This window comes from Calidris pugnax, unplaced genomic scaffold (genome assembly GCF_001431845.1).
Source record: "Calidris pugnax isolate Ruff unplaced genomic scaffold, ASM143184v1 scaffold273, whole genome shotgun sequence".
NCBI classification, from domain to species: domain Eukaryota; kingdom Metazoa; phylum Chordata; class Aves; order Charadriiformes; family Scolopacidae; genus Calidris; species Calidris pugnax.
Window position 1 is genome coordinate 871,867 of NW_015094508.1, and position 16,329 is coordinate 888,195.

The 16,329-nt window shown below is 40.4% G+C and overlaps 1 protein-coding gene and 1 long non-coding RNA gene across 3 annotated transcripts; both read right to left on the minus strand.

The window, feature by feature from the left end:
• Window positions 1–621: 621 nt before the first annotated feature.
• Window positions 622–16,259, minus strand: UTP15 (UTP15, U3 small nucleolar ribonucleoprotein, homolog (S. cerevisiae)). Of its 2 annotated transcripts, XM_014965138.1 has the most exons (12): window positions 15,936–16,259; window positions 15,328–15,420; window positions 15,059–15,243; window positions 13,793–13,971; window positions 7,238–7,363; window positions 6,476–6,611; window positions 5,288–5,372; window positions 3,233–3,382; window positions 2,964–3,065; window positions 2,629–2,762; window positions 2,063–2,121; window positions 622–1,563 (listed from the first exon to the last, which is right to left on the minus strand). In XM_014965138.1, exons 1-12 carry the CDS (start codon window positions 16,023–16,025, stop codon window positions 1,340–1,342), a joined length of 1,563 nt encoding a protein of 520 aa, XP_014820624.1. In that variant the 5' UTR covers window positions 16,026–16,259; the 3' UTR covers window positions 622–1,339. The 2 variants fall into 2 exon arrangements, with proteins under 2 accessions (XP_014820624.1, XP_014820623.1); XM_014965137.1 differs by lacking the exons at window positions 13,793–13,971; window positions 15,059–15,243; window positions 15,328–15,420; window positions 15,936–16,259 and adding an exon at window positions 9,323–9,501.
• On the minus strand, window positions 11,445–13,071 carry LOC106901994. Its single transcript, XR_001414414.1, has 3 exons — window positions 12,977–13,071; window positions 12,708–12,892; window positions 11,445–11,620 (listed from the first exon to the last, which is right to left on the minus strand). It is a non-coding gene; the product is annotated as an uncharacterized LOC106901994 (long non-coding RNA).
• Window positions 16,260–16,329: the final 70 nt, after the last annotated feature.

A 16,329-nucleotide genomic window follows, 5' to 3' on the forward strand; every position in this document is an offset into this window, starting at 1 on the left:
TATTAAGCATTGGAACAGGCTGCCCAGGGAAGTGGCTGGGTCACCATCCCTGGAGGTATTTAAAAGATGGGTTGACATCATGCTTAGAGACATGTGGTTTAGTGATGGCTTTTGTCAGCGTTAAGCTGATGGTTGGACTAGATGATCTGAAAGATCCCTTGCGAACTAGGCAATTCTATGATCATTCTAAATCTTCAAGACCAGCAAATCCCAATAGCCAGGAACACATATTGCTCACATTAATTTAAGGGCAGACCAGATACAGTTCCACACTTTTCACTCAAATATTGTTGTGATTTTAGGTAGAACTTACAAAATTGTTCATTTCTTCCACTGATACCCACCTTTCATTGCCACACGAGTAAACTGCTTTTGCAGGAAATTCACATTATATCTCAAATAAATTAGCTGCCATGGGGAAAGTGCAAGTCACCAAAAGTAGATTAAGGACAAAATTCTACCCTACTGTCACTCTGTATGTGTTCAGCAGTCTTTGGCACACCCATCTTTCCAAAGCATACCATCCTTCTCCAGCACTGAAGTTAAAAGAAAACATTCAAATACTTACTGATAAGACTGTAGACTCAAATTGCATCTACTGTACATTGAAAGTGACAGAAGTACACAAAAAATTATTTCTTTTACTTAACTGAGGATTTTCTCACTGGCATGCAGTTTACTTACTCACTACATTAATTAAATTTCCCTTTAGAAGTAGGAATTATGTATTTTCTAGAGAATTATAATTCATTATAATGAATTAGGTTATTTAAAAAATTAAACTAACAATTTTTTTCATATACATAAGCATGCACTTGTTTTCTTCAGTCATCTTGCTGTTTCCTATGAATTTGTGGAAGTCTGAAATAGAGATGAAGCAGGGAGAGAAAACACAATGTAGTCAAGTTTTATCAAATGCATATTCCTATGTCCAAGTATGTGAGATGGGGTATTAACCTTAAATAAGAACAATGACACATTAAAATTAGATAAATCTCAATTATTTTCTGGTAAATAAAAACCGAAAATTGTTTACTTTCTCTAAATCAAATAATGACTTAGTACTGGATGCACAAAACACTCTTTAAAAGTTACATAGCTTTGGAATAAAACTTTAAAATTAAATTTTTTTGAAAAATATTGCATGGAAAAATCTTGAAATTGCTGTTCTTTCTCTGTCTTCAGTAATTCAGCCCATTCAGAAACAGAGTTTGAAAGACAGGACTTCAAGGTAGAGGGGCTTATTTTGAAAGTCACTATTATAAAAGTTATCAGGAGAACAGGCCATGTATTTCAAGTCCATGTTATTTTTGTCACAATTTGCTGTGATGGTTGTCAGTCAGTTAATCATATTTGTTTCAATGGTCTCTGCAAGACCATTACTTTTATTCTCTTCTCCATGAGTATCTCTTTTCTTAGTAAAAGTAGCAAACAGTGTATCCATCATTCCCAAAACTTCTAGTAGTTCCTCTTGATAGTCAATCTCTTTTCCTATGGCTTCCTGAAGTCTCAGGAACTGTCTATCAACAATTGCTGACTGCCCAACCACAGGCTGATAAATGTCTGTAAAAAAACCAAACAAACAAACACCACTTAAGAATCCACATATCTACAAAAATAAGAAAATTATATTAGCTTGTCAGAGATGCACTTAAGGAGTCTGGCGTAAGTCCAACATTGTGTACACACGAGACAACTTTAATGGTGTTCTGAAAAGTGTTAATTACTGGTATGTACTCACAGTAAGTCAAGCTAACAGAAGTTTTACCATCTCAAATACTATTTTTACCTCACTGCAGAAGCAGAAGTCACTCGTACTATGTAAGTATAGAAAGATGAAGTATCAAAGATACTTAAGAGACCATGAGGAGCTTCCTGCAGCCGGTGCAAATCAGATACTGACTGTGGTCAAAGTTATCTGGCAATATCTTTTTTTGAACCATTCTCTTGACCCTGAGCTCACGAACTTACAAACATAAAGGTTTTGCTTCTTAAAAACACAGCACTTTTACCTTCCAAGCTAGCTATATGGCTTTGGGAATCTTTTTTGTGTTGTACTTACCAGTGATCATATCTGCAACAGTCACCAGTATGGGAGTAAATCTAGGCTCAATCACACGCCTGCAAAAGTAGAAGACATCCCAATTTTACCAGTTTTGTCAACAGTACTCCTTTTCCCACCAACAAGCAGCTTTGTCATACAGCCAAACAGACAATTTCTCCTTCACAAATAGACACCACAGAACAGCACTCAGAGACACGAGGCAAAAATAGCCTCATGCATGGTATTTTCCCTGCTCCTTTCAGGAAGGCAGTGGGGGGTTGGAGGACTAGCAAAAGCCTGTACATGAAGTACATTACTTTTATCAAGGACACAGAAAATAACAGACTGAGGGTTGAATGTCTGGCAGAGAAGTGAAATATACTCTCTCCCACTATGAGAAAAATTGTTTTGTGGTAACATGTAAACTGTTTCAGTACTATCCCAGACCTGGCTATCAGAAAGCAGAGGCATGTGAGATTTCAAGAGCACCAGTTTTCCAGTACCCGTCTGTTGAGACTGTGGCACAAGTTATTAAAAAATACAGGTGTCAAAATAGTCAGAGAGAACTCAGGTTAAAATAATACCTTGCCACAAATGTAAGAAGGAGATTAATTTGCTTCTCGTCTCGTCCTGCAAGCGCGCTCCTCAGTGTGCCTCTGCGATGCAGCTCCTGCATGACTGCAACCGTAACTTCAGGAGTGTAAAGCCTGATGGGTGGCTGGACAGATACAGGAGTTTAGTACCAAAGCAACATCTTTACACACGAAACAGGGCTGATACCAGCAAAACCAAGACAGAACCCACACAATTTTGATTCCTTTCCAGTTATATGCTGAAATAAAATTAGTTCGACATAACAGAAAACACCCAGGTTAGATGACAGCACACAACTCTGGTGAGACAAACCCCAGTGATTTACCTCCAGCACTGCATCAAGGGCCTTGGAAGACTGAAAGCTCTTTAGCAGCTTGTCGTATTTCCTCAAAACACGTTTCACGGGTTTACTGACACAGAAATCTTCCTAGAATTGAAAGACAACTTCAGAATAAGACAGACATAGACACAATGAATTAGATGCATTACCAAACTTGTATGTGACTTCCCTCCCTTCCCTTTCTTTAACTTGGCACACTCAAAAAAAAAAGTTTTGAGGAGTGCTTCAGTACACTTTTTCTCACCCCCCTATACCTGTTTAGACATGTAAGTTCTTCCTTTCACATGGGTTCTATATGACGGCTGTCTCTTCTTTTGAGAATCTTCTTTCCTTTCTTCAGGTTTTCTGTGTTTAACATTTAGCACCCCATTGGTCATGCCTACAACTATGGTTTCGTCTTCAGGCTAAAATGAAGAAATCACAGTTAGGAACCCAGTGTTTTACTTGATGATGCATGCTCTACCATGCAGATTTGTAAATGAATATTCTTAATTAGAAGGCTCTAATCACAGTGTCATAGCATAACTTGAATTGGAAGGCACCTCTGTGAGATGCTTTGGTCAAATACCTTGTTCAAAATATGGACAGCTTCCAGGCTATGATTGTAAGCAACGTTATCCATCTAATAAACCTTTAACAAACATCTAGAGGGACTAAAGCCTGACTCAATGCTTTAGCCCAAATATGCATTAACAGCCTTCTGTAAGTATATTCTATGATATGCATTAACAGCCTTCTGTAAGTATATTCTATGATAAATAAATCCTTTGTTTACCCTCAAATGCCACAAGAGTCATTCTTAAAGAACAATAGCAGATTCAGAATATAATAAAAAAAAACCATGAAGAGAATCAAAGATTGGCTTGATTTGAGACGGAGCTCTTCAGTACGGGAAAAAAGATAACTGAAGAAGGATATGACAAAAGCCTACAGAATAATGACAGGTATGGATGGAAATGTCTCATCAATGTCTCATTTAGGGGCGTCAAATGAAGCTAATAAAGGTTCAAACGGACTGAAAGGACGCAATTCTTCACACAACACATAGCAGAAATGTGGAATTCCTTGTCAAGGAATCTAGTGAAGGTTAAAAGTTTATCCAAGCTCAAGGAAAGACTAAACAGGTTTATGTAAGGTAAATTCTTTGAATTACACAGAAACTACACTCTGATGAGCTAATTTCTCATCCAAAAATTAGTCTGGAGTTTGGGAGAGTATAAGGAAAATTGTCATACACACTTGCCCTGTTTTTCATTTTCCATGCATATCTACTTAGTTGGAAGCAGTATCTAGAATTAGACTGGCCTTTGGTTTGACCCAGTAGAGCCAGCCTTATGTTCTCATACGACCACTTAAAACTCAATGGTTTTAGTCAACAGGAAAGAAAACATTATGTTTCAAAAAATATATACACAGCTCTGGAGATGCCAAACTACAAGTATTGCACATTTCACAGCTGCTGTAGAGGCTTAAAGGGTATGGGGTTTTTTTTTTGGTTCTGTACTATTCACCTCAACCAAAGTAATTCAAAACTCATTTATGGAACAAGGTAGGAAATGATGAAAAGGAGACAGCCCCTACACACACACCTTCCCCTAGGTTGCAGAAGAGCAGGACAATAGTAAAGTAGCAAAGGTAGTATAGATCCCTCACAGTCCATTTACATGTCTTTCAAAGGCTACATAAGAGGGTGACTACATGGGGACAGCATTGTTTTAAAAAGTGGTGCTAGCCTCCAAATTTCTAGCCAGCGGGTCACATATCCATTGGAATTCAAATGTTTCAGAGAAATGAGAGTATTTGTTTTCTGTTTCCAAGACAGTACGAGGTATGTCTTAGCAAACAAATTTGTTCATGCTCATACCTCGTGCCCTCTCCTCTTTTCCTCAGATCAACCTGACACAAGCAACTTTTAAGACAAGTTCATCCTAATCTAAATTTCTCAACAAACGAACTACTTTTTTTCTTTCATCACTGGCACATAAGAAAACACAGAATGTTCCTGAAATGCAAAAGATAAGTACAAACTTCTTAAAGTCAAAAAACTTGCCTTCTAAACTGAATACTTTCCCTATGATATATACTGTCATTACTTAATAAGCACCAGTTTGTACAGATTTAATCAGGTAACATCTGGTATCTGAATGTATTATGTTTAGACCATCTTAATGCATTTTTCACTTGGGAGGAATATATTCTGTCATCCTACTTTTCTGTATAGCAGAAGAATAGCAATGAATGCAAAAATTAACTACTTCAGTGACTTAAAAGGTATCAGTAACTACCTTACCTAGAAAGATTGTACTTACCGACAATGCAAGACTGAGGATGGATGTTGCATAGTTAAAGCTGTGGACTACTTTGTAGGAAGTAGTACTGTAAATCTTCACATGCCTATATAAAAGAATAATGAGTAAAACTGCATTAGTAATGCCTTATTGTAGATACTTTACAGGGATTTCATCACTCTCATATCCATCTCTTCTATAGATCATTTTAAAAAACTGAGTATTTATAGAAAGCATTCTTCCATTTGAAGCTGAAGCCACTGAGCTTCTTAGTTATTAACTCTCCTGCAACTGAAAGGTTCTGTTAAAAGAGATATGAAAGTCAAGAAAGAATTACCCACATGCAAAAAAGATGAAAATGGGGCAAGGGCAGAAGAAATTGAAGAGGTAGTGACTATCTGACTTCAGCAATGCGTATTAGGAAACACTATGACAGCATTTCTTCAAATTTGTTCTTGAATTTTAGAAGTAAGATCTATTGACAATTTCTGGAAGTAAATCCATAGATATTCTTATATCTGGCTGCTCCTTAACGATTTGTTTGAAGATTGGAAATATTAAATTAATGGGAAACAAAATATTATCTTACAAGTATGAACTTCATTGTTGTGAGCAGTGAATGACAACACTGAAGTACAGCAGGGAGGGAGGAAGAGAAAAGACCACTGTCATTTCAGACCACCTCATATTTTTAATGCCTCTGAGACAACAGATTGAGTATTGGTGCTCAGCAACTCAACCCAAACAAACAAAAAAACAAGGAGGACATCTTTCACCTGTGCATCCTGGGTACAAAAAGCAATAGCACAGAGACACAAAACCCAGGCTCTTTAAAGGTGAATAATAGTATATTTTCTGTTATTCAAACTGTATTAAAGTTAAGAATATTTACTATATGGTGTTTGCAAAGGTCAGTTAAGAGGTTCAGAAAAATGAATGCTTATTCAGAAGTTCCTCACACACATTCCCAAATGGCACACGAAACCCTTACTGACATTCACGCTAATAAGAGAAAAAGGGTAACATATATCACAGTATATCCCTTGGCCCCAGGACATATTTTCAAATAAGTTACAACTCTAACAATTAAAAAGTGTTTAATCAAAAAAACCCCCAAAAAGCACAGATTCACACTGATGCATAATAACTTTCAAAGAAAAAAAAGTCCTAAAGAATTTATGTCACAACAAAGCCACAAAATCTACTAACCTGTCCAGGGATCCTGACAGCAACCTTTGTCCAGAGCTGTTCAGGCATAAACAAGTTACAGTTTTATGGTGATTTTTAAGTGAAACTAGTAATTGTCCGCCTTTTAGTACATCCCAAACTTTGACATATCGACCTCCTGTGAGAAGGAAGCACACAAAAAAGTTTGACAGATGTACACATTTACACTTCTCTGGAGAAGTTTTCACAGAGTGCTACAGTGCCTCCTCCATAACACAAAGTTTTCTGTACCTACTCACTACCCCCATCCATTATGACTATCTCGTGGGACAAGACACATTACCAGCCAGCTCTTTTTTAGGCCATTCTGCAGGCACAGCTGAACGATTCAACACACTCCTTACCAAGGAAAAAAAAAAAATATCTCTAGATACCACTGCATTACAGAACCTCTGATGCAATGGCAATAAGAGACTAAAAAACCTCTCATCATTAAGAGAAAGATCGAGTGTGTTCATGCCTTCACTTTAGCACTGGGTTAATTAGAATCTGTATCTTGTCATTAGAAATGTCTTTTCTTTCTTTTTTTTTTCAGACCAACTACAGGAAAATCAAATTAGAGACAAGACAACCCCTTCCTTCACCCTCCAGATCAATACAGATGCCTAAAGAAGATGTTTGAGAAATCCAGCAGTTACATCACTTATCACTTCATTACCAAATGAAAACACCACACAAGAAAGAAGCAGCCAAATTATTTCTCACAAATTAGGGCCACAGAAAAGATATTGATTTTATAAGTACCTGCAGATACCAGAAGCCCACCAGAAGGGAAGAGAAGCACGCTTTCCACAGGCTGGCCATGTTCTATTGTCATGACACTACTTTTTGTTCGTGCATCAAACAGCTTCACAGTGTGATCATAGGAACCTGCAAACAACATCACAAATATCTTCAGTTTCGTAATTTCAATTATTTCAGGAACTAAGACAGCCACATCCTACAACCTAAAGGAGCTCCTGCCAAATGGAAACAGCTTTAAACCATATACTTTGAACACTCTGTAGTTTATCTTGGTTAATTTACAGCCTTTGGGCAACATAAGCCTTTGAATTGTAACCTTAGCAATGTGTCAGGCCTTAAAAGTCATTTAAGTCTTAATTTTATTTCTCTTCCATTAATCAATTTATAACAATAAGTATGAGGCAACCTGATGAAACCTAGTATTCATTACTTCAGGAGGCACAAGAGACTATTTTTTCCATAGCAATTTACCACAGATTAATAGGAAGCTACTGCTAGGAAAACAGAAAGCAACTTATTTCGAGTAACTCCTCACATGACCTTTCAATTTTGATTCTGACAGTTTTGGGCTGTACAAACTACAATGGAACTAGTGTCCTTCTCCGGAAACCTGGATAAAACACTTCAGTCAATCCCAACTAAAGGATGCATTCACAGGACTTTCTTAAAACTTTCAAAGGCCAGTCGGAACAGTCCCATTAACCCCAATAGCCTAAAGCGAAACAATGTTAAAGATTAGGTCACTCAAGAGTTTCCTTACAAACATCATTGTCAAGCTTAAAAAGCAAGCAAAAAGGAAACAACAAAGTAGACAGTGAGTAGGAAGACACATCCTCCACATTTAAAATATAATAAACAAGACCCTACTGTATTCTCTGTATTTACAGAGCAGTGGATGTTGTTCACCTCGATTTTAGCAAGGCTTTTGACACTGTCTCCCACAACATCCTCACAGGTAAGCTTAGGAACTGTGTGTTAGATGAGTGGACAGTGAGGTGGATTGAGAACTGGCTGAATGGCAGAGCTCAGAGAGTTGTCATCAGCAGTGCAGAGCCCAGTTGGAGGCCTGTAAATAGCGGTGTTCCCCGGGGGTCAGTACTGGATCTTGTTCAATATAGTCATCAATGACCTGGATGAGGGGACAGAGTGTACCCTCAGCCAGTTTGCTGAGGGGTAGCTCACACCAGAAGGTGAGGGGTAGGGGTAGCTGACACACCAGAAGGCTGTGCTGCCGTACAGCAAGACCCGGACAGGCTGGAGGGTTGGGCAGCAAGGAACCCGATGAAGTTAAACAAGTGCAAGTATAGGGTCCTGCACCTGGGGAAGACTAACCCCATACATTGGTACAGGTTCACCTGCTGGGAAGCAGCTCTGCAGAGAGGGACCTGCAAGTCCTCTTGGACAGCAAACTGACCATGAGGCAGCAATGTGCCTTTATGGCCTAGAAGGCCAGTGGTTATCCTCCCCCTCTACTCTACGCTGGTGAGGCCACATCTGGAGTACTGTGTCCAGTTCTAGGCTCTCCAGTTCAAGAAAAACATGGAACTACTGGAGAGACTCCAGCAGAGGGCTGTGAAGATGATCAAGCAAACGGAGCACCACTCTTATGAGGAAAGGCTGAGAGACCTGTCTCTGTTTAGCCTGGAGAACAGAAGACTGAGATGGGATCTTATCAATGCTTACAAATATCTAAAGGGCAGGTGTCAAGACAGTGGGGTCAGGCTCTTTTCAGTGGTGCCTGCTGACAGGACAAGGGGCAACAGGCACAAAGTGGAACACAGGAAGTTCCGCTTGAACATGCGGAAAAACTTCTTCACGGTGAGGGTGGCAGAGCCCTGGAACAGGCTGCCCAGAGAGGTTGTGGAGTCTCCTTCTTTGGAGATATTCAAAACCCACCTGGACACAATCCTGTGCAGCCTGCTCTAGGTGAATCTGCTTGGGCAGAGGGGTTGGACTGTATTTGATCAGCAGTGGTCCCTTCCAACCCCTACCATTCTGTGACTCTGTCATTCCATATGACAATTTTCTTATTTCTGCATTTTAATTCAATTCAATCCAAAAGCATATATAAAATTAAAATCAAACCTGTTATAAACACATCTGCATTCACTTTACTTGCACATCCGCATCTCACATAGTCTGTATGTTCACTGTATGAGATGATTTCCGTACCACTTGGAATATCCCACAAATTTGATGAGTAATCATCACCACCAGAAAATATTCGGTATTTATCAGACAGGAAGCCCACTACATGAGCAGCTCTAGAAATCAAAGTAAACAATATCCAAAGTTAAAACATATACTTGTTTCCAGAAGAGTTAAGTCTGTATGAAAAGCTTATTTAAGTATTCTCTTTAACTTAAAAGTGCAAAGTGTCTACTGTTGGTGGTTACAAGGCCTCACTTGAGAGGTTAAAAACATGTTAGCTTTTTTATTTCCAGCCAGAAAAAGGGTCATGCTGACAGATGGTTACCTAAGCACTGATATGACCTGTCTTAAAGGTTTTACAAGTCCACTAGATGCTCATTCAAAAGCTGTAAATTCTGCTTTTGTTACTTAAAGGTCTGTGTACTAGCACTGTTTAGGAAAAAAAATATAATAGACAATTTTAAGTATGACTGGACTGGACACTCTTCTTGTTCTTTATCACTATTTGAATCTCTATTATCATCATAACATTCCAAGAGCAAATGACTTTGACAGAAAACAGATAACTTAAATCCTACCATCATTACCCTAATGTTTAGGACATAAGACAATACCCAATCTACAAACACAAACCTCACATACAAATACTCTCGACACCTGCTGTTTGCTTTCCACTGAAAGGAGGTGGTTGTGGTGTTCTAGGCAGATAAAACATGTTCCAGTCTTCCATAGCATTATCATTACCTTCTCGTCATTAGTAGATCAGAACTCCTCTTCTAACTCCATCCCCACCCCAACCACACCCAACCACCACGCACCAAGGATTTTCTAATTTTCCCTAATTTTCTAGGGATTCCTGCTCTTCCTGGACTATTTCTTCACCGTTTTTGTTTAGCCACTTTTTAGAACTCTTTTCCTGCCAGCATCAAATAAACTGCGCCATGAAGCCAGAAGACTATGTCTACACAACACATTAACAGACACCTACCTGAATTAGAACATGCATTTATTCTTTCATGTACTCAATTCATATTTAGAATAATTAAAAAAAAAAATCACTCCAATTTTGAATTCAGTTTAAAAATCTACACTTCAGTTAGACCTACATGAGATGGTTACAAGCAACATAGATCAGTATGGGGTAGCTCACACCAGAAGGTGAGGGGTAGGGGTAGCTGACACACCAGAAGGCTGTGCTGCCGTACAGCAAGACCCGGACAGGCTGGAGGGTTGGGCAGCAAGGAACCCGATGAAGTTAAACAAGTGCAAGTATAGGGTCCTGCACCTGGGGAAGACTAACCCCATACATTGGTACAGGTTCACCTGCTGGGAAGCAGCTCTGCAGAGAGGGACCTGCAAGTCCTCTTGGACAGCAAACTGACCATGAGGCAGCAATGTGCCTTTATGGCCTAGAAGGCCAGTGGTTATCCTCCCCCTCTACTCTACGCTGGTGAGGCCACATCTGGAGTACTGTGTCCAGTTCTAGGCTCTCCAGTTCAAGAAAAACATGGAACTACTGGAGAGACTCCAGCAGAGGGCTGTGAAGATGATCAAGCAAACGGAGCACCACTCTTATCAGGCAAGGCTGATAGACCTGTCCCTGTTTAGCCTGGAGAACAGAAGACTGAGATGGGATCTTATCAATGCTTACAAATATCTAAAGGGCAGGTGTCAAGACAGTGGGGTCAGGCTCTTTTCAGTGGTGCCTGCTGACAGGACAAGGGGCAACAGGCACAAAGTGGAACACAGGAAGTTCCGCTTGAACATGCGGAAAAACTTCTTCACGGTGAGGGTGGCAGAGCCCTGGAACAGGCTGCCCAGAGAGGTTGTGGAGTCTCCTTCTTTGGAGATATTCAAAACCCACCTGGACACAATCCTGTGCAGCCTGCTCTAGGTGAATCTGCTTGGGCAGAGGGGTTGGACTGTATTTGATCAGCAGTGGTCCCTTCCAACCCCTACCATTCTGTGACTCTGTCATTCCATATGACAATTTTCTTATTTCTGCATTTTAATTCAATTCAATCCAAAAGCATATATAAAATTAAAATCAAACCTGTTATAAACACATCTGCATTCACTTTACTTGCACATCCGCATCTCACATAGTCTGTATGTTCACTGTATGAGATGATTTCCGTACCACTTGGAATATCCCACAAATTTGATGAGTAATCATCACCACCAGAAAATATTCGGTATTTATCAGACAGGAAGCCCACTACATGAGCAGCTCTAGAAATCAAAGTAAACAATATCCAAAGTTAAAACATATACTTGTTTCCAGAAGAGTTAAGTCTGTATGAAAAGCTTATTTAAGTATTCTCTTTAACTTAAAAGTGCAAAGTGTCTACTGTTGGTGGTTACAAGGCCTCACTTGAGAGGTTAAAAACATGTTAGCTTTTTTATTTCCAGCCAGAAAAAGGGTCATGCTGACAGATGGTTACCTAAGCACTGATATGACCTGTCTTAAAGGTTTTACAAGTCCACTAGATGCTCATTCAAAAGCTGTAAATTCTGCTTTTGTTACTTAAAGGTCTGTGTACTAGCACTGTTTAGGAAAAAAAATATAATAGACAATTTTAAGTATGACTGGACTGGACACTCTTCTTGTTCTTTATCACTATTTGAATCTCTATTATCATCATAACATTCCAAGAGCAAATGACTTTGACAGAAAACAGATAACTTAAATCCTACCATCATTACCCTAATGTTTAGGACATAAGACAATACCCAATCTACAAACACAAACCTCACATACAAATACTCTCGACACCTGCTGTTTGCTTTCCACTGAAAGGAGGTGGTTGTGGTGTTCTAGGCAGATAAAACATGTTCCAGTCTTCCATAGCATTATCATTACCTTCTCGTCATTAGTAGATCAGAACTCCTCTTCTAACTCCATCCCCACCCCAACCACACCCAACCACCACGCACCAAGGATTTTCTAATTTTCCCTAATTTTCTAGGGATTCCTGCTCTTCCTGGACTATTTCTTCACCGTTTTTGTTTAGCCACTTTTTAGAACTCTTTTCCTGCCAGCATCAAATAAACTGCGCCATGAAGCCAGAAGACTATGTCTACACAACACATTAACAGACACCTACCTGAATTAGAACATGCATTTATTCTTTCATGTACTCAATTCATATTTAGAATAATTAAAAAAAAAAATCACTCCAATTTTGAATTCAGTTTAAAAATCTACACTTCAGTTAGACCTACATGAGATGGTTACAAGCAACATAGATCAGTATTATTCTGATTTTCAGCAACATGCAAAGCAGACAAGCAAAAGAAAAAAACAACACTCTCTTACTTAGTATGACCATCAAATTGTCTCAGGGGTGCTCTTCCACTAAGGTCAAAGAGGCGAATGCTGCCTTCCTCACTGCCAGCAACAAGCAGATTGCCATCGTCTCTGTATGTGGCACAATAAGCAGCATCTTTGAAGCGAGAAAACGTTTTGACTGGTTCCTGAGAGTAACGACCGTAAATGTGGATCTAGTGAAAGAAGAAGACATTAAGTTTGCTCACATGATACCAACTGAAATACAGGGATATAAAGACCTCAGAAAAGCCACTTACCCTTGAGGAGGCTGTGACAGCATAGTTATATGGAGAAACTGGGCAGAAGTCAATTTTATTTATTGCACCGAATTCCTTTATCTGAACAGGTGTCTAAAACAATTGCGATAAAGATCATTCAAGTCCTCTTGGACAGCAAACTGACCATGAGGCAGCAATGTGCCTTTATGGCCTAGAAGGCCAGTGGTTATCCTCCCCCTCTACTCTACGCTGGTGAGGCCACATCTGGAGTACTGTGTCCAGTTCTAGGCTCTCCAGTTCAAGAAAAACATGGAACTACTGGAGAGACTCCAGCAGAGGGCTGTGAAGATGATCAAGCAAACGGAGCACCACTCTTATGAGGAAAGGCTGAGAGACCTGTCTCTGTTTAGCCTGGAGAACAGAAGACTGAGATGGGATCTTATCAATGCTTACAAATATCTAAAGGGCAGGTGTCAAGACAGTGGGGTCAGGCTCTTTTCAGTGGTGCCTGCTGACAGGACAAGGGGCAACAGGCACAAAGTGGAACACAGGAAGTTCCGCTTGAACATGCGGAAAAACTTCTTCACGGTGAGGGTGGCAGAGCCCTGGAACAGGCTGCCCAGAGAGGTTGTGGAGTCTCCTTCTTTGGAGATATTCAAAACCCACCTGGACACAATCCTGTGCAGCCTGCTCTAGGTGAATCTGCTTGGGCAGAGGGGTTGGACTGTATTTGATCAGCAGTGGTCCCTTCCAACCCCTACCATTCTGTGACTCTGTCATTCCATATGACAATTTTCTTATTTCTGCATTTTAATTCAATTCAATCCAAAAGCATATATAAAATTAAAATCAAACCTGTTATAAACACATCTGCATTCACTTTACTTGCACATCCGCATCTCACATAGTCTGTATGTTCACTGTATGAGATGATTTCCGTACCACTTGGAATATCCCACAAATTTGATGAGTAATCATCACCACCAGAAAATATTCGGTATTTATCAGACAGGAAGCCCACTACATGAGCAGCTCTAGAAATCAAAGTAAACAATATCCAAAGTTAAAACATATACTTGTTTCCAGAAGAGTTAAGTCTGTATGAAAAGCTTATTTAAGTATTCTCTTTAACTTAAAAGTGCAAAGTGTCTACTGTTGGTGGTTACAAGGCCTCACTTGAGAGGTTAAAAACATGTTAGCTTTTTTATTTCCAGCCAGAAAAAGGGTCATGCTGACAGATGGTTACCTAAGCACTGATATGACCTGTCTTAAAGGTTTTACAAGTCCACTAGATGCTCATTCAAAAGCTGTAAATTCTGCTTTTGTTACTTAAAGGTCTGTGTACTAGCACTGTTTAGGAAAAAAAATATAATAGACAATTTTAAGTATGACTGGACTGGACACTCTTCTTGTTCTTTATCACTATTTGAATCTCTATTATCATCATAACATTCCAAGAGCAAATGACTTTGACAGAAAACAGATAACTTAAATCCTACCATCATTACCCTAATGTTTAGGACATAAGACAATACCCAATCTACAAACACAAACCTCACATACAAATACTCTCGACACCTGCTGTTTGCTTTCCACTGAAAGGAGGTGGTTGTGGTGTTCTAGGCAGATAAAACATGTTCCAGTCTTCCATAGCATTATCATTACCTTCTCGTCATTAGTAGATCAGAACTCCTCTTCTAACTCCATCCCCACCCCAACCACACCCAACCACCACGCACCAAGGATTTTCTAATTTTCCCTAATTTTCTAGGGATTCCTGCTCTTCCTGGACTATTTCTTCACCGTTTTTGTTTAGCCACTTTTTAGAACTCTTTTCCTGCCAGCATCAAATAAACTGCGCCATGAAGCCAGAAGACTATGTCTACACAACACATTAACAGACACCTACCTGAATTAGAACATGCATTTATTCTTTCATGTACTCAATTCATATTTAGAATAATTAAAAAAAAAAATCACTCCAATTTTGAATTCAGTTTAAAAATCTACACTTCAGTTAGACCTACATGAGATGGTTACAAGCAACATAGATCAGTATTATTCTGATTTTCAGCAACATGCAAAGCAGACAAGCAAAAGAAAAAAACAACACTCTCTTACTTAGTATGACCATCAAATTGTCTCAGGGGTGCTCTTCCACTAAGGTCAAAGAGGCGAATGCTGCCTTCCTCACTGCCAGCAACAAGCAGATTGCCATCGTCTCTGTATGTGGCACAATAAGCAGCATCTTTGAAGCGAGAAAACGTTTTGACTGGTTCCTGAGAGTAACGACCGTAAATGTGGATCTAGTGAAAGAAGAAGACATTAAGTTTGCTCACATGATACCAACTGAAATACAGGGATATAAAGACCTCAGAAAAGCCACTTACCCTTGAGGAGGCTGTGACAGCATAGTTATATGGAGAAACTGGGCAGAAGTCAATTTTATTTATTGCACCGAATTCCTTTATCTGAACAGGTGTCTAAAACAATTGCGATAAAGATCATTAAGTACATATAAGCACACCATCAAAAACTAAAACAGCAAAACAAAACCTATTCTTCCTACAGAGAGCTCAAAACTCCATTTAGAACGAAATCATTTTTTAAGTACAATCCTACTGAGTTTCTCTTCTGCCAGGCTACTTCTGCTCTTACCAATTTTTTCCAATTCATGCATTACACCTGACCCAGTAGTTATGTGTTTTGAGGAAAAAACAACCTTAGTCACTCACACGTGTTTAAAGATACTTTGATTTTGCATGAAAGCAGCAAAAAAAACTAGGGCAGTAACTACATCTGTTGAGCCAATTTGGGGCACAAGTCAGTCTCGTTTCCTGGGAAGCCGCTTAACAGGTTGCAGGGCGGTCCTAAGGCACGGCTGCTAAGCGGGACCACAGGAGCTGGCAGAACAGGCAGGGAGCAGACCCCGCGCCCTGTGACCGGGTCACACCCGGCGCTCTGGCCCGCTGCCTCCCACGCCGGGCCTGCCTCCTACCTTGTAGCCCCGCCAATACAGCGTGTCCTGCGTGATCTTCTCCCCGAGCTTGGGGACGGTCTGGACCACCACCGGTTTGTAGGAGGCCATGGCTGGCCGGCAGCAAGGGCCGCCGGGCGAGGCCGAGGCCTGCGCGGCGCCTTCTCAATCAGGGAGCGCGCTCGAGTGGCGCTCCCGCCCGTGGGCTCGGGCAGACAGATGGGTGGCTCTGCGGGAGGAGCCCGGGGAAGGTCCGGCCGGTCCGCGCCGCCTCAGGGGCCAAGGGCCGCCACGCCGCCGCCGCTATGGCGAGCCCCACGCCGGCCTGCAGCAGAGCCAACGCGGTCATCTGCACCAAAACGTCATCAGCAAGCGACTCTGCCCAGCCAATCGCCACAGCGCCAAGCGGCGGGGA